The 22,717-nt window shown below is 43.1% G+C and overlaps 1 protein-coding gene across 4 annotated transcripts; it reads right to left on the reverse strand.

The window, feature by feature from the left end:
- Positions 1-257: 257 nt before the first annotated feature.
- MPG (N-methylpurine DNA glycosylase) lies at positions 258-18,698 on the reverse strand. 4 transcript variants are annotated; one of them, XM_069809823.1, is made up of 7 exons: positions 18,559-18,691; positions 16,668-16,817; positions 15,732-15,844; positions 11,940-12,087; positions 11,087-11,312; positions 7,752-7,956; positions 258-783 (listed from the first exon to the last, which is right to left on the reverse strand). In XM_069809823.1, the coding sequence occupies exons 5-7, from the start codon at positions 11,306-11,308 to the stop codon at positions 389-391; spliced, it is 822 nt and encodes a 273-aa protein (XP_069665924.1). In that variant the 5' UTR covers positions 11,309-11,312; positions 11,940-12,087; positions 15,732-15,844; positions 16,668-16,817; positions 18,559-18,691; the 3' UTR covers positions 258-388. The 4 variants fall into 4 exon arrangements, with proteins under 4 accessions (XP_069665924.1, XP_069665925.1, XP_069665927.1 ...); XM_069809824.1 differs by lacking the exon at positions 16,668-16,817 and having other exon boundaries at positions 18,559-18,698; XM_069809826.1 differs by lacking the exon at positions 11,940-12,087 and having other exon boundaries at positions 18,559-18,692.
- Positions 18,699-22,717: the final 4,019 nt, after the last annotated feature.

Here is a 22,717-nt window from a genome sequence, read left to right on the forward strand (position 1 = left end):
CAGTCAGCCCTGCTGCCATCCAGTCTTTTGACTATTCCTCTGCAGCAACCAAGTGATGGCCTCTATTGAGGGCCAGGGGTGGTGGGAGCAGCACAGCAGGTCAGAGCCATGAACCTTCACCACTCATTGACCTTAATTAAGCCTGGCTCCATTGGCAAGGGAGAAAGTGGCCTTCAATGTCCAAAACCAACCTCAGCTCTGGCTAGGAGATCCATGCTAGTCTGCCTCACAAATAAAATTCCACCTTGCCCCATTCATTGTGATAAAGTACATTTATTGTTAAAAACCTCTGAGCCACTATGCCTGCCCTAGCTGCTGCCATGACAGCTTGAAGCTATCACACAGAGCACAGCTCAAGTCCTGGTCAGTAGCACACTTGTGAGACTTGTCAGCTGTAAGAGGAGTGTCCCATTGCTGCCATCTCTCTCTCTCTTTTCTTGTCTACAACACTCACAAATTTGTTTCCTCGTAAATAAAACCTGAGAGGTTTCTGTGCCCACTCTCCCCTGTTGCCAATACCAATCCTTGTTGTGGCTACCACGTCCTGCTCCCCTGGTAGGTCATGTCCAGGTGCCATCCAGATGGCTGCATCTTGAGTCAGGTCTCTTTGGTCAAAAGCCTTATCAATCCCAAACGCTTGGCAGAGCTTGGAGGGCCCATTACACAGCTGCCAGTCCTTCAGCAGCTTTGTGGGTCCTTTCTTTGAAGCACTGCGCAGCTCTCTCATCGCATCTAAACCCTGAAGAGGTTCCAAAGAGCGAAGTAATACTGCAGCCCCTTCCCCTGTGCAGAACAAGAACCATGTGTTAGTACAGCATTGTTCATCAAGAACATCTCAGCTTTCAGCCCTGCCGCCAGCAGGAGCACTTCAGCTCTGAGCCTGTGGCTGAATTTAGCCTGATGGAGCAGGGAATTGCCTGCACAACCCAATCACAGGGTCTGTCCTATTCTCTCAGGCCGCTTTGCTTCAAATGCCAGGCTCTGGAGTCAACCACTAACCCGTGATCAGTGCACTCCCTTATGTCTTCTGAATATCCAGTGTCCCATAGCTCTGTGTCCTTTATTTATCAGTGCTGACTTGCTCTTCCCCAGCCCCACTTCTTGATGTTACTAAGTCTAGCTGCTGCTCTGTGGCTTGCCAGAGGGCAAGAGGTTTTTCTTATGTCAGCACAATGTTCAGGAATAAATACACATATGGTTCAGTTTTGGCATAGCTATCCAAAGCTGCTCCCAAACCCAGTGGATTTATAATTACAACAACTTCAGCTAACAAAGGAGAAGAGGAATGAGTCTGGATGCTGCCAGCAGAAAGAGGCAGCTTTGCAGAGTTAGGGTGGACAAAGAGAAACCTGGGAAGGAACTGCAGGCACCAAGAGCAGCTGCTGTCTGTGCTGCTGCTGCTGCTGAGGGAGCCCCAGCTGTAGGTGTTGCCAGTTCAAACACCCACTTGGAGGTGTAACAGCAGGTGGGATGACCATGGCTTTGGGTAACTGCATAGCTACAATGGAGAGCAATCTGAACCCTTGTGCCAGGGAAGCTCCTGCAAGACAGGAACCTGGGGCAGGATGGGGCTGCACAGTCTCTGGCTGTGGGAGCATCACTTCAGCGGAGAAGACCTTTCTATGGCAAGAAGCAAAGAAAACTGACAGATTCTCTTCTCAAATGTGATTTGCACCCTGTCAGGAAGCTTAGGAAACTCCAGCCCCCGCAGCTGTTGTAACCAGCTGCCCTCCCTGATTTTGGTGACAGTGAAGCAAAGATGTAGCTCTGAGCACAGACATTCCCCTGTGACAAGGATCTCCAGCCTAAGTGGGACTTAAACACTTCCTTGGTATTTTCCACTGGACAGCAAGGAAGGTCTTCTCATGACCTTGAGTGGGCGAGGAGAGAGCCTGGTAAAGCGGTCTGTGTGCTGCCCCACACAGCACCCCTTGTGCTGGGGCCACCCACGGCATTCCTCCCCGCCAGCATCTGCGTGCTCAGTGATGCCGCTCCGCAAGAATCCCCTCTCCCTCTCCAGCCTCAAACATCTGGAGCCATGCTCATGCCTGGCAAAGGCTTTTTTTGTAGGCACTGACAGATCCCTAAGGACCTGCGATTTCCAAAAATAGAATCCCTCTCATATTTTGTACAAATCCCACACTAAATTACCCTTCTGGGCTCCCAACTGAGCCTATCAACTGAGGACCTGATTTCCGTCTTTGTGAGGTGTGCCTATGGCCCTGAACCTGCTCAGAGCCCCTGCTGCCCTCAGTACAGATCGGTGAAGTCAACAGACTTATTTCCAACAGCTGTCAGCAATCTGTTCCCAGGCACTCCCTTCTCTAAGGAAGGGGATTGATGCTAATCTGGCAGCGAAAAGCTGCTTCCCTGCACTACAGTGATTTAGAGCTTAAAGGTCATTTTAGATTTTTAAGAACATGCTCCATGTCCTAATTCTGCTTTTCATCCATGCACAAAGAAACATCCTTCGCATCAGGATGCTGCCTCACTTGCCAGAACAACTGTGGGATTCTGAGCGATCACTAATTACACTACTTGCTTTCATCTGTCACATGCAAGTGGGAACCGTGGTTACACTTGAATTGAACTGGGTCCTTGGGTGTTCATGTGAAGAGAGACAAACACTCAGAGAAGCTGCAGGTGCTGCAAGAGCATCAGCAGAGGGTACCTGGCATTTCTGTCTCTGGCTGCTCTTTCTGCATTTCCACCAGAAAGTTTTCACACTCTTTCTAGCTGTGCGCAACACAGACACCATGCTCTGCTCAGAGTCAGCAGCCCCTGAATGTGACAGCAACACCACAAGAGCTTTGGGAAGAGGTGGAGACAGAAGGCAGGCTAAGAGTGCAGGGATGCCACAATGACCTATTGCCTTCTCTGCCCCAATCTGTCCTCACACCCCTGGGCCAATGTTTGGGTCCTCCTGACCATACTTGCCCATCAGAAGTTTTATTTTAACTATCACAGAGTAGCTGAATCCTTCTGACTCAACTCCTGCCTGCCAGCGTGCTTCAGCCTTCTGCCCTCCCTCTCTGCAGCCTGCAGCAGTTTGCTCTCAGGCATTATCTGGCTTCAGCATCTGCCCAACATGGGTATGGCTGCTGACACGCCATCAGCAGCACTGCCAGTCCAGAGATGCCGAATATCTACCTCCCATGCCCAAGAGTCACTCCATATAATGAGTAGTATTCAGAGCTAAAAGCTGGGATCTAACAACAATGCAGAGGCCAATTCCCTCCCTGAGCAGCTAGAAATCATAAAACGATAGGGAAGTCCCACACCCCCACTGTGCAGCTTGTGCTCCTTCCCTGGAACGGCTCCAGCTCCCATTCTTGGAAACAGCTCTTGGCCACTGGAGAGAAGAAAATTCTCTCTTTCCACCCGTCTGACTCACAGCTCCCGAAACACTTCCTTCAAAGTCCTAGTCTAGGATCTGGAAGTTAGGGAGAAGTCCATGCAGTGTGACCCTGGGCCTGGGTAGAGCATCACTGGGATCTCAATTTTAAAAGCTATTCTTTCAGATCTGGCAGCAAAATGCACACCTTGGCAAGTTCCAGAGAAACAAATCACAGCAAAGTCAAAGAGAAGCTTTACTGGCATTTACCCTCTTCCTGAAGTGAGGGAAGCCCAACGTCCCTCTTAACCCTAGGGAAAGCTCTTTATACTAAGATTACCATGCCGCTCAGGATGTACTGTAGGATTCATGCAGACTGAAAGACATTGGTTATATTTTTTTCTATAAACTCTTCTTCCTCTATCATCTATGATTTCTCCAAAAAAACAATGTAGTGATGCCCACCATGGCTTCAGGCAGTAGCAGTATTTGACCCAGTCATGGGAAGATCTCTCTCAGTAAAATCCCACATATGATGCAGCTTTATCTCAGTAATGTGCACAAAGATTTCCCCTTCCTTGGTGACAAAAAATATTTGAGACCACCCTTCAACTCATTATGGTTTTATGAACACAAAGATACATTCAAGTGAACTCAACTGAACACATTAACAGCCACAACTTCTTCCCCCAGCAAAGTGGCAAAACAACATGCTACAGCTGAAGTGCTTCTGATGTCTGCTGGCAGCATCAGCCAGGGCTGGGGACATACTGCTGAGGACACTACAGTGGTGGTGGCTCTCAAGGTAAGGTCTGTGCTTTTGTAGCTGCTCTACCAAGGACTCTGCCAGCACAGCTCTGCTGGTGACACACCTTTTCCTATCCCCAAGGGATACCACTGAGCCTGAAGTCTAGTGTAAGCCAAACATAGAAAACAAAAGAAGGTTTATTCCACCTGGTGTTAAAACAGATGACGCTACGAGGTTACGTATCAAAACGAGGTCTCTGAAGAGCCGGAGTCTCATGAACCAAATACCCCATTCTTGACAAGCTAAGCAGAGGGGACCAAGTACAAGCAGCATATAAAGCTTTGCACATCTTGTATAGGCCTCAGATCCTGAGCTGATTAAGGACCAGGAAGGGCCCAGCATGATTCAAGTCAGCGTTAAACTACTTTTTAAAACAAAGCCTGCTGCAACAGTCCAATTCATGCTGCTTGCCTGGTCCCAACAGCATGTGTGTCTGGGACAGCCCCGTGCAGTGTCTGTGCCAAGAAGGCAGGCACAGACAACACAGGGAGAGTGCAGCAACTCTGATTCTCTCTCCAGTAAAAGGACAGCTGCCTTGATTAAGCTAGCAGCTCCAAATCAGTTCTACAGTCACTCAGTTCAAGAGTCTGAGAAGCAGCAGGACAGCAGTCACTGCCAGTACTTAAGAGGATATATACTGGTTCTCTGAACTGCTTGCCTTCCTCCCACAAGGATCCTGTAATTTAAGCAGTACAAGGACTTGCCTACACTACAAAACTAGATAGTTTAAGCCAGCTAAGAATTTGTTTGTGATTATTAGTTTATGCTAACTTTAATATACCACCTAAAACCATACTAGATCTCAGTTAAATCTACGTGCTTGTTCCAACAGTCTCCAGAAAGAAATGTTTTGTTAAAAATCAGTGTATGATTGCATGAGTATTTTGATGCAAACCACGCGATGGCCAAACAGAAACATCTTTTCAGGAGTCACTTGGAAAATCCCTAGAACTGATTTCTCCTGAAATCAACCTCAGATTTTCCCCTAATTCTCATGTCATTTAGTATGACCTTTGCTAACATGCATCTAGGTCAAAATTGATATGGCTTAAGATGGGATCAATCTGTGTGTGTTTGAAAACTTCAGGGAACCCCCAAAGACCTTTCCCCTTCTCCACTGCTCCAATTTGCTGCAGCAATGCCATACAGTATTCCCAGATGTAAACCCCAACTACTCGTCTAAAGCAAGTTGCTCTGCTGTCCCGAAATTTGTGTGCATGTCTAGACTTGTTCTGCTCCTCCCCTCCATCTACAGAAAGATATAACAAAACTGGAAGAGATTGAGGGACAGACAACCAGGATGATCAATGTTACAGACTGGCTTTGGAGCAAGAGCCTAAGCAAGGAAGAACTAAGCAGACTAGAATCCTTCAGCTTGGAAGACAGTTGAGGGGAGAATATGAAAGATCCTGGGAGATCACAGGAAGATGATAATACATGGGAATAGATGCAAGCATTCCACATTCTCCACTGTTTTAACTCCGGGAGCTCTGCAGCTTTGCACTGCCAAAATCCAAGAAAATTGTGATGCAGCTCTGGGACATCACTGGAGATGTGCCTTTTGAAAAGGAAAAGCATTTAGTGTTCTCTCAGTAATTTGTGTTCAGTCTTTCCAAGCAACACCTTCAGAAATAATATGTTCATACTCCTTTTATAGTCTCCTGGTCAGTCACTCCGGTTTTTGCAGCATTCCCAGGGAGACCCTGAAGTACTTAGATATTTTGCATCAAATTCCCTGCATAAAGATGATGAAACCTATTACATCAGAAGTTCATGCTATAAACAGAGCGCGGTCTGTGCCTCTAAGAAGGACCAAGCTATGCTACAACAGATGGGGTTTTTTTTGCCAGTGTTTCCTTTTGTTTTCTGCACAGCCAAAGCCAGATTCAAATAAAAGTTTCCAAGATCCATCCCATATCCAGAGAATGAAATGCTTTTGCCTTCTACACAGGTGCGTAAGAGCCACCACGAAAGACTGACATCCTCAACCTTTCCCTCAGACTAAATGACAGGACAGGCTTCTTCTCCATGTATATTGAGATGAGAAAAGCATCTCAGGTATGATTCTTCCTCAAATTCTTTCTTTCAACACATCTGCACACGGGCAAATATACTGAAGGAGTAAATCCTACTTACGTAGATGGATCTCTGATATACAACATGCACAGCCATGCTATTTACTTCAGTGCATTCCTGACAAAGCTGGTAGTGACAGCTGTGCTTGTGTCAGCATAGCTGCATGTATGACAGACTAATGGAGAGTAACTTTGTAACAAAAAATCCAACTAAATCCATCACAACAGTGAGCTCTCTAACTGATCGGCTACAAAACTAAACAGGTATATAAGGGAAAATTTCCCAAAGTATAAATTTCAAAGAAATCTTTTTAGAATTCAAAGGCTAAGGATCTTTTTTAATAAAAATTATTATTCCTAATATTTCAAACACTAAGAATCCCATCCTGAATAACAAACAATTCTGCTTTCATTATCTGAACAGATTTGGCAGAGACAACATAATGAAATTCACATGTGTTCATGCACCAGACTCCAGACCTCCATTTGGAAAGACAGGCTTTTCTCACACAGCGTAACCTGGCACTGTTTTTCTGCTTGGCTCCTGTCCAAAGGCCAAAACCTGAGGATTAATGGTCACTGTTACAACATTTGCTTTCTGCTTAGGAATATACGAGCAGTGGGGTTTTTTAAGCTATATCTTTGAAATGGCAAAAAAGAAAAGAAATTATTTTTGAGATTTTTTTTCTAACAAAATTAGTATTTATCTAAGAAATACTTGCTGCCATTTCAATGTGTCTAATTAACCAATAGCTTTATTGCAAGGCAAACACTGTCATTCTTACAGGAAAGAAAAAAACCCAAGTTTTAGAAGTAACACCTGCATGTTGAGAGCAGCTGTGGAAGGACAGTCTCAGTAAATTCCAGAATAATTTGATTAGGGGTTGATTATATTATCCTGAGACTAATAAAATAAGATTGAAGATTCTATAACAGTCTGGGTATTTTGATTTGGTTTTGGGTTTTTTTGTTTTAAGATAGAGCAAAGCAGGTAAAATGCTCCTACACTGACTCCTTGCTTAAGCTTAGGACACCTCAGACTTTTTTGTTTTCCCCAACATTTACAGCTTCTGAAGATAAAGGTAGGAGACAGAAGAGTTTCTTGTCATGACAACAGACGCCAAGATTTAGGCTGTCGTTAGACTGCAGATTTACTTCTACATCACTACTTTCAAGGAACAAAGTTCACTGAATCACATGAATAAGGCAGCAGCCCAGGTCATCAAAACTGAAAGCTCCATCCTACCAAGATTCAATTCCAGTCCTTAGTCTTTATTTCTGTGCCTGAACAGCTCACATAGCTCACAGCTGGGACCAAAACCCCAGTGGGCTGGTCACTGTGCAACTGAAGATAGGCCCTACTTGTAATCTTGAAAGTTAATACACTGTCTGTCAACAGCTACATACTGTTCACAATGGCAAAACCCAGGTCCCAAGGAAAGATTATGACAGCAAGTCATTGACTTCACAGAGCCCATAGGGAGCTCATATCAGCCCTATGCTATAGGCATTAAATCTTTCAGCCTCAACTTACCTTGGCTGGAAACATTCACGCAGAAATAAATCCCGTAGATCTGATACACATACAGAGTTCCTGGTTTCATGAACATTGCTGCATTTCGTTGAGTTTGCTTACCACCTTTTGAGTGGGAAGCCTCATCTTCCCCACCCAGATAAGCTTCTGTTTCAACAATCCTCCCCCAGAGTTCTCTGCCATCAGGAAGTTTGCGAACTAAAATCTGAAAAAGAGGTCAGAGTGCATCAGTTAGCAACCCTCTGTACAAAATAATCAGAGCACAAGAGCTTGGAAACAGAGAAGTTGGAAAAAAGGACCTGATGGTACTACATACTCTCCTCTCCATCTAGCAGTCCAGTCTGTAGGCTAACGTGAACTTTTGCAGCTTCTACTGTCCAGGCCACAGCCCAGTACAAGAGGTTCCTACCTGTCCTTCACCCCACAAAATGCCTGGAGCATCTAGACGTGGCAGTATCATAAATCATAATTTATGATCCTATATACAATAAAGCCCACTGAGTTGCTTTTGCGGTTTTTTTTCTGTATTCTCCACCGCAATCCACCAGGTTTAAGGCAAAAAAGTACCACCAATATCAACCTTGAAGCATCATGAATGTATATTCCTTAGATCAGAAGAAATATGACAGTGGCACAATTAAATAACTACCATGATTAGATAGTCTCTCTCCACAGAGATGTTTCAAACAAGTCCTAGTCCCTAACCATAGAGATAATCATGACTGGAGTGAGTATCAATGCTATTTCTGTATTTTCTGCACCACAGAGAGGGGCAGTGCAGGAGAACTGGGAATTGGCTTCAGGCAGACAACAACAGATCTTACTTACTACATTGTGTTCCTTGCTGCTGGTACCTCCTTAAATAAAACAAAGCAGATGCTGGGGAAAAAAAACCATGACAGCAAAAAGATTCTCTTAAAAAAGAAAACAATCACTAAACTTTGTACAAAGTTTTTTATGGTTTGACCTTATTTCTAAACTTCTTATTTTACTTAATGTGTGTTTAAGAAATACTGCAGTATAGTCTTATTTATGCAACAGCTATCAGTTTAATTATATTACATTCAGCGCTTCCATATTTGAAAACCAGCCATTCAAAAATGACCTTCAAGAAACAAAGCTTAATTCCTAACAGATGTTTGTGCTGGACTACTAATGCAGTTCTTGACCTGATCCAGTGTGGATGCTTCAGAAGTCAGTTTCAAATGTTGCAACTCCGGTATATCACGGTTTCCCTACAGTACTTCTCAAATTGTTGAAAACAATCAGTTTATTATTTTTATGAAAAATGCAGCGACTTCAGAAAAGCACTGGTGTTTAGTAACTGCCTGTAAACACCCCAAAAGCACACCCATGTGGCCACATTTCTCTTTCAATATGATGAAATGCAATGGTTAGGTTCCAATTTTAAGAGCATGCAGGCATTTATAATAACAATGATAACATATAGTTATAATTCTAAGAAAATGAGAGAATAGACTGGGTCATGGGAGACTGGGGGTTATACTAGAAAGAAAATCTAAATTTAAGATAGGAATCTCCTGGCTTGTAATTCTAGGCCTAAATAGGAAAAGTATAGAATTATGACTAAAATATCACCTGCCCAGGGTAACTGAATGCACAAGTACTGTGAGACTTCAGGTATCCCCATGTAGACCAAGTAAGTATCACAGTAGGACAGGACACAGGCTATATTTTCTCAGACACCATCAAATGCTTTGCAGGGCAAGTAATCGGGGATCTCACAAGAAAAGACAGAACTCTTAAACTGATCCAGAGCAAAATGCAAAGTCTTTTCCAAAGACTTATCCCTGAAAAACAACTTTGTGTCATGACAATGAAATATAAAGTTCAGTGTCCTTCCACAAGCATTAAGGTCCAAAAATAATCTATCAGAATTCTGCTTACCAGCAAAAAGGGGAAACTACATAAAGTGAGGAAGCTTGTTAGGAAGAACTTAAAAGAGGCAGCCAAAGGTTAAAGCTGGAAAGGCAAGCCTCTAGCAGGATGTCTATAAAGATAGCAAACACACATGACTTATCAGAGAGAGGTTAAGACAGACCAAAAAAACCCCAGCAGGGTTAAAAAGCAGAGCAAACGCGTCAATTACAAGCAAGAGAATATCCTTAGAAAATAAAAAAAAAGCTAGACACACTAAGACAGGCCAAAACCAACAGTTTGTGGAACAAATTCCTAAAGTTATCTACACCAATGAGAACCCAGAGAGTCTGTTCACCCTACAGACAATAAAGGTATAAAAAAGACTCAGAGAAGATAAGGCCATAGCAGTGAAACTAAAAACACATTTTGCAATTGCATTTAGGAGGTCCCAGACTGGAACTTTTGATAGGGAAAACACTGGAGGAACTCCCTCCCATGGAAACAGCTGGAGAGTTTTTTGAAGGACTGCCTAAGCAGAAGAGACATGTTTAGTTTCCCCCACTCTGATTTCCAAAGGCTTTCAACCAGGTCCAAAGATTCCTCAAAGTTTCTGCAATGGGGTAAAGGAGAAGGTCCTTTCATGAACAAGTAATGGCTTGAAAACTCAGAAACAAAAGTTAGGAATAGCAGTTTTCAGAGTGAAGAGAGTTTAACTATGGGACTGTGGTGTCCTAAACATCTCCATGCTAGGGCCTGTGCTGCCTCGCATATTTGTGTTAATAATCTCAGAAAAGTGATCATTAGAGAGCTCACTATGTGTACTGACAATATTGAGTTATTCAGAACAGCAAAAATAAAAGCAGATAGTATGAGATACAACCTTCAAAGCATGCAGGGCAGCATAACAGAAAGTATCGAGCACTCTGCTGAACTTGCAAATAAGAACTAAATATTCAAGTACACTATGAGGGTGGATACTGGTCAAGAAAGGCCAAGGGCCTGCCACGCTATTAGCATCACAAGATAGTAAAATGGAGGCAGAGAAGGAGATGTTGCTGACTGCAGAGCATTACTTTCTACTGGGCTCAGCCAAAGCCAAAAACAAATAAAGGAATACCTGAATGGAAAATAATGGGCCTGAAGCAACCTTCAAACCACAAATAGCAAAGTACATTTCAGTAAACCAGAAAAAAGGGAGAACAACTCCACAAAAAACTAATTCTGAAATGTGACAGTAAACCAAACCTGAAAAATTACTCCTCTGACTTAATCCAAAATAGATTTGGCTACTAGTCTTTAAATTCCACTGCACTTAACAAGAGAAGGAATGAGAGCTGTATTCCTAAAATAGCAAAGCCCTGGAGTCAAATGGCAAAAAAAGAATTTCATCCTTTTACACCAAGTTATTAGCTAGCACATGCTCCAGTACAGTAATCTCAGTGTTCATGTCTTACCTGTCCCAGAAAGGACTTGGCCAGACTAACACAGGGCTGGTTGAAAAAATCATCTTCTAGCTGGGAAGATTTTTTTTTCTCTATCGCAAAATATTTGCTGCTTTTTGGAGAAGAATCCCCATCGGGTGTAGCGTTCAAGTTCTCCAAGGCATCAAATGGAGGGAAGCTGGAGTTGCTTTGGAGAGCACTTAACTGAGCCAACAGCTTTCTTTTTCTTGGCATAGTTCTAGAAAATTCATAAAAATGTAATTAGGAATATAAAGCTTATTTAAAAGTAACTTATTTCCACAAACTCTTATTTTTACACATCTCTTCACAACAATGAATCTGAAAGCTGTAACTAATTGGACAACTTCGGCAAGCTACAGAAGCAGGTGACAGATTTAGCTGTGTCTACATCAGGCTAGGCAAATATTGGGCTTTACGGATAAGCAAATAGAAAACTGCAGTTTGAGTATTCCTCTTTTAAGGACTACAGATAAAAAGCAACTTATTTTTACTGCTAAGTGAAGCAACGTTTGCTAACTGTTAGGTTAGGAAATTCAGAAATTGAAAAAAAAAAGAATCAGTACTATATACTTTTTACCTACAGCTAATGTAATCTGTTAAGCAGACAGAAAAAAATAGGAAACAACCACCTCAAAAAACTGTGCTGACTCAGAAAGTCCACAGAAGTCATGTATCAATCATTTTAAACAGTAGTGTAACCAGATCAGAATCTAAAATTCCACAGGGGACAGAACATTTGAGTTGGGAGATGCCCTATTTACAGTCACAGTGACAAACTTGTTTATCATGCTGTAGAAATGTTTCTGTTAGAACCTCCACAAAATAAGCTTTAAATTCAACCTACCAGAAAGATGAAGAGTAGTCTGTTCCAGTCAACAGTATGTATTTGAGGCAACTACGTAACCTGCGATTGTTCTTCTAGGTTTGTCACCAATTTACTATGCAAGCTTCAAAAAGTTAATCTTTCTTTTTCTGTGACGCAGTCCTTACACCTGTCAAATAGGAACAAAATTATTTATTCACTGTATAAAGCACTTTGAAATAGGCTAAGAGATTTTGGAGCTAGAGATCATGATTCAAATGGTGCATCATTAGCTCAAACTCAAGAATAATTTGCAGTTTTCTATTGGTCTAGCAAAAGACCATCTCCCAGCTGGGGCACTGCTGGAGGTGCTCTTTAGCCTTTTTTATACAAAAGGCTATGAGAACAGTGGGGAATGCACTTCTCCTATACTCAATACACAAAAAGCTGAAACCAAACTTTTAAAATTCCCCTAATTGCACTAATTTTGCAAAGTGTCAGCCTCAAAAAAGGACTCTTACAAGAGAATGCAAAGACACTAGGTTTTAGAAGATGCCTCATCGGTTCTGAAATTCAACCACATGTAGATACAAGGGAAAAAAGCAAAGGTTCAACATCCCACATAATTAGAAATGGAGAAAGAATCCTATATACAGCTGAACCTGCAAGGGAAGTATATACCTAAGTAGCTGTTACCACTCATTTTTCAAGAGATCATCAGCTTTTAAAAATGACTACAAAAACTTTAACCATCAAAACCAATCTTTATCTTGCTCTGATGTTTCTCACAAAGAAAGATCCACCGGTAATAGTTTCCTTGAACTACACTGAAACAAATTCAGCATTGCTACACTCTGGATCACCAGCGCCAATTCCCCAACAGTGAGTGCTACACTTCACTTCAGAAGAATCAAGACACAAATGTATAAAAATAGGCAGGGGAAGAAAAAAAAAAAATTCACATTGGCATGACTGGCAGAGAGGTGGGATGTTTTTATTTTTTTTCTAAACATCTAATTCTTTATTGCAATAATTCAGTAATGTCAAAGACTTGCCACAGAATGGCCAGCTCCATGCCAGGCATTCTGCTCTGAACTGTGGCTTTCACCTGGTGGGAATTCTTAAAAATTTTGTCAGAAGTCACCAGCCTGCCTAAGAAAAAATTGTCTGGTGGCCTTCGCAAATGAGAGTCCTGTCTAGGAGAAACGGTGCCAATAGGAAAAAGGGTTGCAGGAAGGAAGGGCCGGAGGAGGAACACTACCCGACATCAGACTGACCCTCTAAAGGCTCAGTCAAGGGAATGCTTCACACTGAAGACAGTACTTCCAGACTTCTCTGACAGTATTAACTGGAACTTCCAGTTCATCAGCCACACATAAAGACATGCTGAAAACATGGCCAATTTGAGTGGAGCATTAACACATTTGGTAATTTGTGCTTTTATGGAATGCGACATCAGAAACAGGATCTGAGTTGCCTGGCACCTACTGCATTTCCAATTAAGTAATTCTTAAAAGCTGCATGTGCTCGCACATAAATGTTATACCAGAAGCCTTAGGCCACTTGTAATTTCATTGCTATGGGCTGATCCTATACAGATCTCAGCATCTTCAACTCTCATTAGACATAGCAGTAGGGAACTGCCTTATAGTCATGAGAAATGGGTCACATACAGAAACGTGATTGCTTTAAAAGCAAAAACGCAGAATGAGGGGACTGTAACGCCATCTCAGAAATCCAGAAAAACCCCAGTCTACCCTTTGTCTCCCTGCTTATTCATACCAAGATATGAAACAAAACTCTACGCCTCAAAGCCTATCTACACTTTCTATAAAGGATATTGCTTGTATATACAAATCCCTTCTTGCCTGTGAAAAAGCACACTGTAGAACACAGTACATACCAAGTACCCAAGCCCTCTGTATTTGGGAAGTAAGAGACACGATATCTTCACATGTAAGTCTACAGACAAATTCTGCAACTCTTCATTTCTACCTAGATTTTCTTGCTTGTATAGTAAACAAATTCTACTTCTGTGCCTCAAGTAAGAGTCAGCTGTGGGTTTAATCTCTTTTTACTAACCCTGCTGTAACCAAACCAGCTACAAGTTGTTAAGCACATGTGTGTACACATGCACAAAAAAAGTATGGATGTCAGAAAAGGAAGATCAAGAGCTGAATAAGTCTGCACAAGTGCCTAAAGTGTTCAGGGCTGCTGGGCTAGCCTCAGGCAAGTATTTAGGGACCCTGCAAGCCAGAATCAGAAAGACACTGAAAATCTGTGTAAAATACAGTTCAGTGGCAGATACGCCCTGTAGTCAAGGCACAACTGAGTCTACACAGGCTTCTTTAATCCTAAGACTGCATTTGTAGGTATTCCCTTATGTATTTAATGAGCTTTCACTAAAAAGGAGGCAAAAAAAAAAAAATCCCACAAGTAATTTGCATGTACTTTTGGCTCACAGGTCCAGATAGCTGCAGCTGTGAAGTTTTCCTCATGCACATACATCTTTCTGATAACATGATGAAGTGTACATAAGAATACATTGCCACTTCTGGAGAGACAATTCCTCATACCAGTTTCCAGTTGTACAGATTTTATGTGGGAGTACATAAACGGTCAACGCTGGGTCAGACCAAAGGACACCTCTCCCTGTATCCTGCTCTCCAGCACAGGTCAAAAGCAGGAGCCCAGGGAAGAACAGAATAAGCAGACAGTGCTTCTCCACACATCCTCCATGTCTCTAGACCAGAACCTTCTGAACCAGGCACAGTTTCTGTGTACTTAGGAACTGTGAGCTTATGCAGTCTTCCCTGAGCCTGTGTAAAACTATCCAAACTGAGACTTTACTGATAAAGAACGCTTCACAGAATTAGTCATTACGGCTCCAAAAACTCATTTGGTGTGTGAAATTAGGACTGCTCCCCACCCACATGAATCAGTTTACACTTGCTATTCATCACCCTCAGCCCTCTTCTTTACTACCTCAAATAAGGTAAAGCCAGCTGGAAACATTGTTTTCCAGGTCATTTACAAAATATCCCTGCGGCACCCCAATGGTGACCTCCAGCCACCACGAGGGCTGCCCATTTACTCACATCCTCTTTCCTATCTTTGCACCAACTGTTTATTTATGACAGGGAACTCCCTTATTATGTCAAGGGCTGCTCAGGTGAGGGCTCCTGTTTAAAAGCTTCCTGAAATCTGAGTACAGACTGTAAGCCAGAGCTCTCAACATGCTTATTTGGACCGTCAGAAAATTCCAACTTTTTTTTAAGGCATGACTTTCCATTGCAAAAGCCACATTGGCTTTCCCCACTATATAATATTTATGCAGGTGTCCAACAATTCTACCTTGCTACATTTTCTACTAATTCAGTTGGTAGTGGTCAAACTTCCAGATCTGCAGTCCACAGATTTCCCCTTGCACTCTCTTTAAAAAGTAGTGACACATTCACTGCTGAGACCATCGTTAGCAGAACTGTCCCTGGGGGCTTCATCTGGTTCAGCAACTTGTTCCTGCCTGTTGTCTATTTGTTCCGTAACTTCTTACACAGACACTTCATTTTAAGCCAGATCCTTCAGTGAGGATTTCTATCCACCTTTTCTGTCTAGTCTAACCTATTAGTAACCAGAATTAAGTTAATAATGTATAGCTTCCTGGACAACACTGTGAGAAGCAGGCAAAAAAACCTTCTTGAAAGAAGAGTGCAGGCAAAAGGTAATATACTATAATTATAAATATTAAGTCAATCTCTCCACAGACAGACTTTGACACTATATGCAATCCTGCTAATACGTCAAAAGTATGGCAAAATGAATGGTTTTATTCACCTTACTGAGTGCCAGGGATGTCATTTCCTGCAAGGCATCCTTGCAATTCCAGTCCTCACTCCTACTGCCTACTGGATATCTTGAGCTTTTTGGAATGAAACTTACTCATCCTTCTGTAAAGAACAAGGAAGATAAAAGTGAGGGAGAGTGATGAAAAGTCATGAAAAACCCTAAAAGCCTTCACAGCAAAATTATGCTCTGTTTTGGTTGACTCTCTTAAACCATTTTGTTTTGTTCTGGGTTTTTTTCCCCCCCTCAATATTCTAGCTGCTATTTTTAAGTGAGTGCCAAACTTGCATATTAAATGAAACCAAACAAGTTAAATAGAATACTAACAAAGGATGTTAGCTAGCTCAGCCTCCTGAGATTTGAGTTAACCAAGCCAGCATTTAGTTAACCAAGGCAGCATTTAGAGAGGCCACAAACACTGATCAGGAAATGGACACAAGGATTCAAAATCATCAGCAGTTCAGGTTTTTTCTTTGTATCTAAATTATTTGTAGCAAATGTACGTTGGGTATATTTGGCTAATTATCCAAGAGCTATAAGTCTTACTCTTTTCCACCTATATGATGGCAGTGAGAACACTCCTGATTTGTAAAGCATATTGAAAGACCTATATAAGGGGATACAGAACTAGTTATACTTAAGACTTAGGTACCCATCTTATAAAATGACCCTAGAAAACACATTCCTTCCCCAAATCTTAATATTGCATGATAAATTATTTAGTTTTGGCATGGGGGTTTGACTCAATGACCAAAGATGTTTCACCAAAGCCTTCATTAAGGCACTGACAAAAAGAACTTATGACTCAAATGCTGAAACATCTGAACAATATCTACGAAGAGAGTTCTACTTAAGAGTTCCTGCTGAAGTACCAGTAACTTAAAGACTAGGAAGAAAAACATAAACAGCAAAGACACAGAGATTTACCTGGAAAAGGATCCTGGAGCTGCTCCCTACACGAGCAGGGAAGTGGAGGGTTTTCACACCTCCTCCCAAGAAGTCAGCCCTAGGCTTAGGCTCAGAGAAACTGCTGTTTTACAAAGCAGGACTGTATTAAGTCCTATGAGAAGTCTTTGACTTAAAGAGAGAGAAAGAGAACAGATTATTTCAGGCCAAGCTACTCAAAGAAAGGCCTTAGTATTCATGCTCTGCACTAAGAACCTGAGTGCTCCAACAAAAACCATGTGGAGGGAATCACAGCCACACTTTGTAATCAGTCATGAGACAGGCTCAGTAACAGCTAAGGTGATGCTCAAGGCGATTAAATTGGGACTGATTCAATGCACATGCTATGAGCCTCTGTCTTTAGTAAGAAGGTCCCTTTCTTCTATTTTCAACCAGAGGAAAGGCTTGTCCTACATTTAGCGATTCAGGATTAATCTGTACAGTATATCCTTGTTACAGACAAACTATTTGTGTGTACTTTGCATTGCATTACCAAACACTGTTAAACAGTTATAGTAAGAACACAGAACACTGGATCAAAGCCTTAACAGATGATGGTCTGCAGAGGTACAAGTGTAAACACAGGTGAAGAAAAATAGCTGATGTAATGTCCACCATGAAAGTGGTGGACATTTTCAAAACACTAGAACAAAGCCTTCAGGCGCTATATAAACAAAGAAGCATCTGAGGAGAAAGGACAATTTCCCGCACAGCTTTGGATAATATGCTGTATGTGACAATAGCTTGCTAATGGCAAGTGAGACAAAACACTTCTGATGATATAACAGAGGAACAAAAGCAAAAGTCTCTTCTATAAAAAGATGCTTCCAGGAAACCAGCAAATCACTGCTGACTGTAGAGGCTGTGAAAATCTGAGTCAGACACAGATTTGAACCAGTAGAACGCAAAGGCACTCCCATTATGCCACAGTAGCCTTGCTCCTAACATGGCAATCCTATTTAGAAAAGCCTCATTTTTTTTCAAAACAGGTTTGCAGCACGTTTCTGTAGACTGGGTATTTTCCCTCCTTGTAGGGTCCAAACCATATCACTTTTGTGGCACATCTGTACAGCAGCTGCTCTTTGACCGCTTAACTGTGAAACCACTCTCCTCCCAAAATCTCTACAGTATATATTACCGATTTCATAATGCTTATTTAATTAAGCACAGAAATGCCAAAGGAAGCCTCTGCAGAACAAAAGTGACACGAGAGCTAGGAAATAACAGTGCAACCTTATTCAGAGATCATTGGTACACCTTATTTAACCAGCTGATCACACGCCTCTTTCTCCCCACCTGAACTGTATTCAGAAAATGGGGATGTTAACCTTTTCCTTAAGTGTTCATTGCAATATACTCGCAACGTACATAAAATTATTGGAGCGGGTCACTTCCATACGCAGGCCTGTTACATGGTAATAAACAGTACTAATAACCATGAAGGCAATGCAAGACCCCTCACAGCTTTTCCTACTAGGCACGTGGGAAACATTTACGACTTCTGCCGATGAAATCTTTCTGCGCAAAACCGGTTAACGTGGCACTAAGCAGAGCCGACGAGTACGTTATTTTTACACAGTACAGTAACTCGCACGCTCATGTTGTTGAAGGGACTCAGCCCTCGGAGCAGCAGCGCCGGGCCTGCGCCGCTGCGGGGAGAGGGGGAGGCCCCGGCGCCGCCCGCCGCGCTCGGCAAGGCCGGCCGGGCCCGACCGGGCCCGACCGGGCCCGGCCGGCCTTGCCGAGCGCGGCGGGCGGCGCCGGGGCCGCCACCGCGGCCCAGGCCTCGGAGCCCGCCGCTAGCAGCCGGAGCTCCCTCACCCCGCCCCAAGGCAGCCCGGCCCGGCCCGCCCCGGCCCCGCCGCACACGCACCTGCCGGGGCCTCACCGCGCTGCCGCCGGCCGCTTTCCCGCCGCGGCCCACAACCGCCGCGGGGGGGCGCGGGCAGGCCCTACCCGGAGGCCCGGCGGAAGCCGGGAGCTCTCCTGTGGGGCGTGCCCGGCGCGGCGTGAGGGGAGGCGGTCCTGAGGCCGGCGAGGCGCCGGTAGAGCTACGCTGCGGCTGTTAGGGCTGAAGAGCTCTCTTTTACCTGACAGCTCACTCTGTAGGTGGCGATGGTCCACAATCAAATTGATTTACAGCCTTTTCTCTGAGCTGGCTCGATCCCTCGTCGTAGCTCTTGTTTTCTGGACCACAGACCTTCTGCAGGCCGTCTTTGAACTCTCCCTGGTTTTCAGCATCCACTCTCACACTCCTTGCTGTTTCATATTAATAATACTCAGAAAAATAAAGGAGTGAATATACATTCCCGTGAATACGAATGGTCACAAGCTGGCTTTAAAGAGAGCTATGTTAATTATTGCCACAGTTCCCTGAATAACAAGTATCTGGCCTGTAGAAAAAATTCTTGGCTTCAGCTTTTAACCAGATGGAGCATATGGTCAAAATGGGGTCAAAATAAGATTTTCCTCACAACTTTCTGGGGAAAGTTAGGCCGTTGATTCATAAACCAAGTGTTTGCACAAAGAGTATGAGGGAAAGTCTGATGGATCAAAAGGGATTTATTCCCATTTGTATAATAAAATACTGATTCCAGGCTAGCACTAGCTAGGACAGCACCAGCTAGGAGCCAGTGATACAGAGAAGGAGCACTTAGTTTCCACCCCACTTGTGAATTTGTAAGGAAGAAGGATAAATTACTTTGCTGACTAAAATTTTAGGAGACATCAACAGCTTTGGAGGTGCAGCTAGGTGTACGAGTGGCTAAGGGTGTTCTTATGGAGGCTGAAATGGGGACCAACAGTCCAGTGGTGAGGTGAAATGTGAGTAAGCTGGATAAAAAGCTTTGCCATTCCTGTAAACCCTGAATTGAACCCAGAATTTCCAAATTTTACTATTCCTGTTCAATAAGAAGAGGTAAAAATATCCCCAAACCAACCATGAGTGGAGCAAATTCAGAGTCTGTTACACAATATTCATTCTTTTTGACCATGAAGAAACAGCTAATGAACTTTGGAACCCAAAGCGACACCAAGAATGCACTGAAAAGCCCTTAAATCACTGTTGTAAAGCATGATAGCACTGCTACTGTAGTGGTGTGAAGAAGAAAGGGGAGGAAACATGCATACATCTTAAAGTTATTGATACTTTAACTGGAGATCTCTGTATGATTTTTTAGTTAAAATGGGCAAAGGTAAGCTCACAAGAGTTAGGATTCCCTGAAGAGAGATTACCTGCTGGCTGCATAAATGTGTTTAGCTCCAGTCTGAAATCAGCCATTTGTGTTATTAGCAAAGACAACAAGGTAAGTTTTTAAAAATCATTAACAATGTTGACTGAGTGTCTCCAAAAGAGCATCTTGGACTCCCTGACTTGCATGGTTCACATCCCAGCTTTAATGTGGTATTAATATAAGAAAGGAAGACCAAGAAAGTGCATGAAAAGGAAGCTAGCCAAACATCAAACTGGCCTTTCAGCAAATTCTGAAAATTAAAGGAGAAACTAAGCAAGAATGAGAGATGTGGGAAGGATTTCCTGGGGTCAGACTAGTTCAACTCTGCAGACTTTCTCCTGTGGGAGTCTGTGGGACAGGCACTGTCCAGAATGCTGGCTTCTTTGACGGCAGATCTATTTCATGCCCAAAGGAAGTATTTAAAGCTTTTAGCACCTGAGGAATGCGAATTGCTCCAAGCTACAGCATATGCCATGTTCTTCATTTGTCCAATAACTTCACTGTTGCAGAATCAACACCTAAAATAGCCTCCTGTAAAAGCTGATCTGTTGGGGAAGATTAAAGTTTCCCTCCCTACTGGGCAAAAACTTTTTTTTTTTTTTTTTTTTTGTTTTTTTAAATGTGAGAGGAATGACTTAGAATCCGTGGTTAGAAAATCTGGCTTTTGGAGACCCTGGGGTCTGTGGCACAATGCATGCGTACAGTGCACTGGGCTTTTCTTGGAGCAAAAACTGTGTTTGCAGAGTGGTTCCCTACAGCTTCCAGGATATGCAGACTGCTAACTTTCTATCCTTTTACAGTGAGGACAGCAGATCAACATGGAAGCAGAACAAAGCAGAAGGGACAGATTTTCAAGTTTTCTCTGTGGAAGATACCAAATCAAGCTTCAGTGGCATCTGCTGAAAGCCTCCTCTGTCCAGTTAGAAAGAGACATGGAGTTCCCCCTGCAACGGCCATTGAGTGGCCACTTCACATGGCCACACTACTCTCGCCAACATTTGCAAGACAGCTGCAACATTTCATGAGCCAACTATTGAAGAATTCCCGTGGATGAAAATGCTTCAAACAGCACAGGGTTTTTATGACATCCACTCCTGGCCTCTCCTGACATCCAGTCTTGGCTGCTGCTTCCTTCTTATCCTCAACTGCCAGTGTGCCTTATTCAGAGCTACTTCCAGTCAGTGTCTGTTCAAGGTACGCACAGACCTCAAATTAGTACCAGAACTAACCAGCTACTAGAAGGGAGAGGTGCTCATAACTACTTTGGTATCTCCCACACCCAAGCTGAGCCACAGATCAAATGTCTAGTTCTGTGAACCAAGCCCATTCAACTTGTTATGTAAGCAGATGTGTATATTTTATTCTAAGTTTGGTGACATCCATGGTGGATACCATTCCACCCACTTTGCGCTCAGGGTGCAAAGAATCCTAGCAAGTGCACTGCATGTAATGGGAAAACACAGTAAATTAACAGACCTCCTGGGAGCCTCAGCTCTGGACCGGAAAGGGCAGGCAAGTCCTATTTAGTAACATATTAACATATTAATGGATTCTACTGAGTCTTTTTTTTTTGTTTTGTATGCAAGACGTTTTTGTGCTCTGACAAGACAGAAATGCTTGGCTTTACAGGATTGTTCAGTGCAGAGAAACAAATGCAAAACCCAAGTGAGCAGGGCAGATTGCTGGGCTGATGGGTTCTGCTTACTATGTCTGCAGGATTGATAGCTTACATGGTATCCCCACTGAAACTGGTTTTGGTGGTGCCATAAGGACAGCCATGCCTGGGGGTCTCTCCTAGCTGCACCGGACAGGAACAGTGGGAAGCTGGAGACTGAAACCAAAGGCTTGGCAGAACTAGCAGGAGTTTGGGAGACATGAGATGGAGCTGCCCAAGCAATCAGCCAGGCTTTTTTAAACACGGTGGTTTCTTTTCTGAAGGTGTTACAGACAGTTTATTCAGTATTTCCTAAATCAAGAGGAGTTGTACTGCAAGCATGTCTTATAAATCAATCAAAACGGAAAAAGAGTATACATGAGAGTGTGGGGGGATTTGTGTATGCATATGTATGTATGTATGTGTGCACGTATACAGAGTCAGAGCATTGCAAGCCTAAGAGCACCTCCAGCACTGCCCCTCTGCTGAGAGTGCTCAGAATGTGCTGGATGCAGAGAAGCAGCCAGTTTAAGGTATTCCACTGGCTCTTTGTCCCCAGCCACTTATTCTTGCCTCTCTCCTTCAGAGCAGTTTCCCCTCCACTGTACCAGTACAATAGCGTACAGAACTGTGCTTAAACCAGCTCCCTGAACTGGTTGAGGTTAACATCTCTTCCACATGCTGCTCCTACCATGACCATACCCTCTGGACAGAACAACAGATCACCTTTAACATGTATAGCCTAGAGCAGTAAGAGGAGAAACAGGCACAAATGAGGTGCATCAGCAAAGCTGAGGTCAGGGTAACACACTGAGGAATAACCATTTTTCTGCATCCTGTGCAATGTCAGCATGCCAGCTGCTAACAGTAGTTCAGATAAGCTCCACCAATGTCTCATAACAGATGAAAAATGTTCAAATTAGGTTGCAGTTGAGCTGATGATGATCATTAGTCTTTATAGGAGTAATCCTGTACCCTTTGTAAACACAGGAGAGCTGCTGGGAGGGAACTTTCAAAATGCTTGTATTGTATGAATGTACTGGGATAAAGACTGGTCACCTACTTACTAGCTCCCCTGGGAAAAAAACAGAGCATTTTCCAAAGGAGACCGGAAGTTATGTGCTGAATGGGACCCAGTCACTCTC

Source organism: Haliaeetus albicilla, chromosome 22 (genome assembly GCF_947461875.1).
Source record: "Haliaeetus albicilla chromosome 22, bHalAlb1.1, whole genome shotgun sequence".
Taxonomy (NCBI): Eukaryota; Metazoa; Chordata; class Aves; order Accipitriformes; family Accipitridae; genus Haliaeetus; species Haliaeetus albicilla.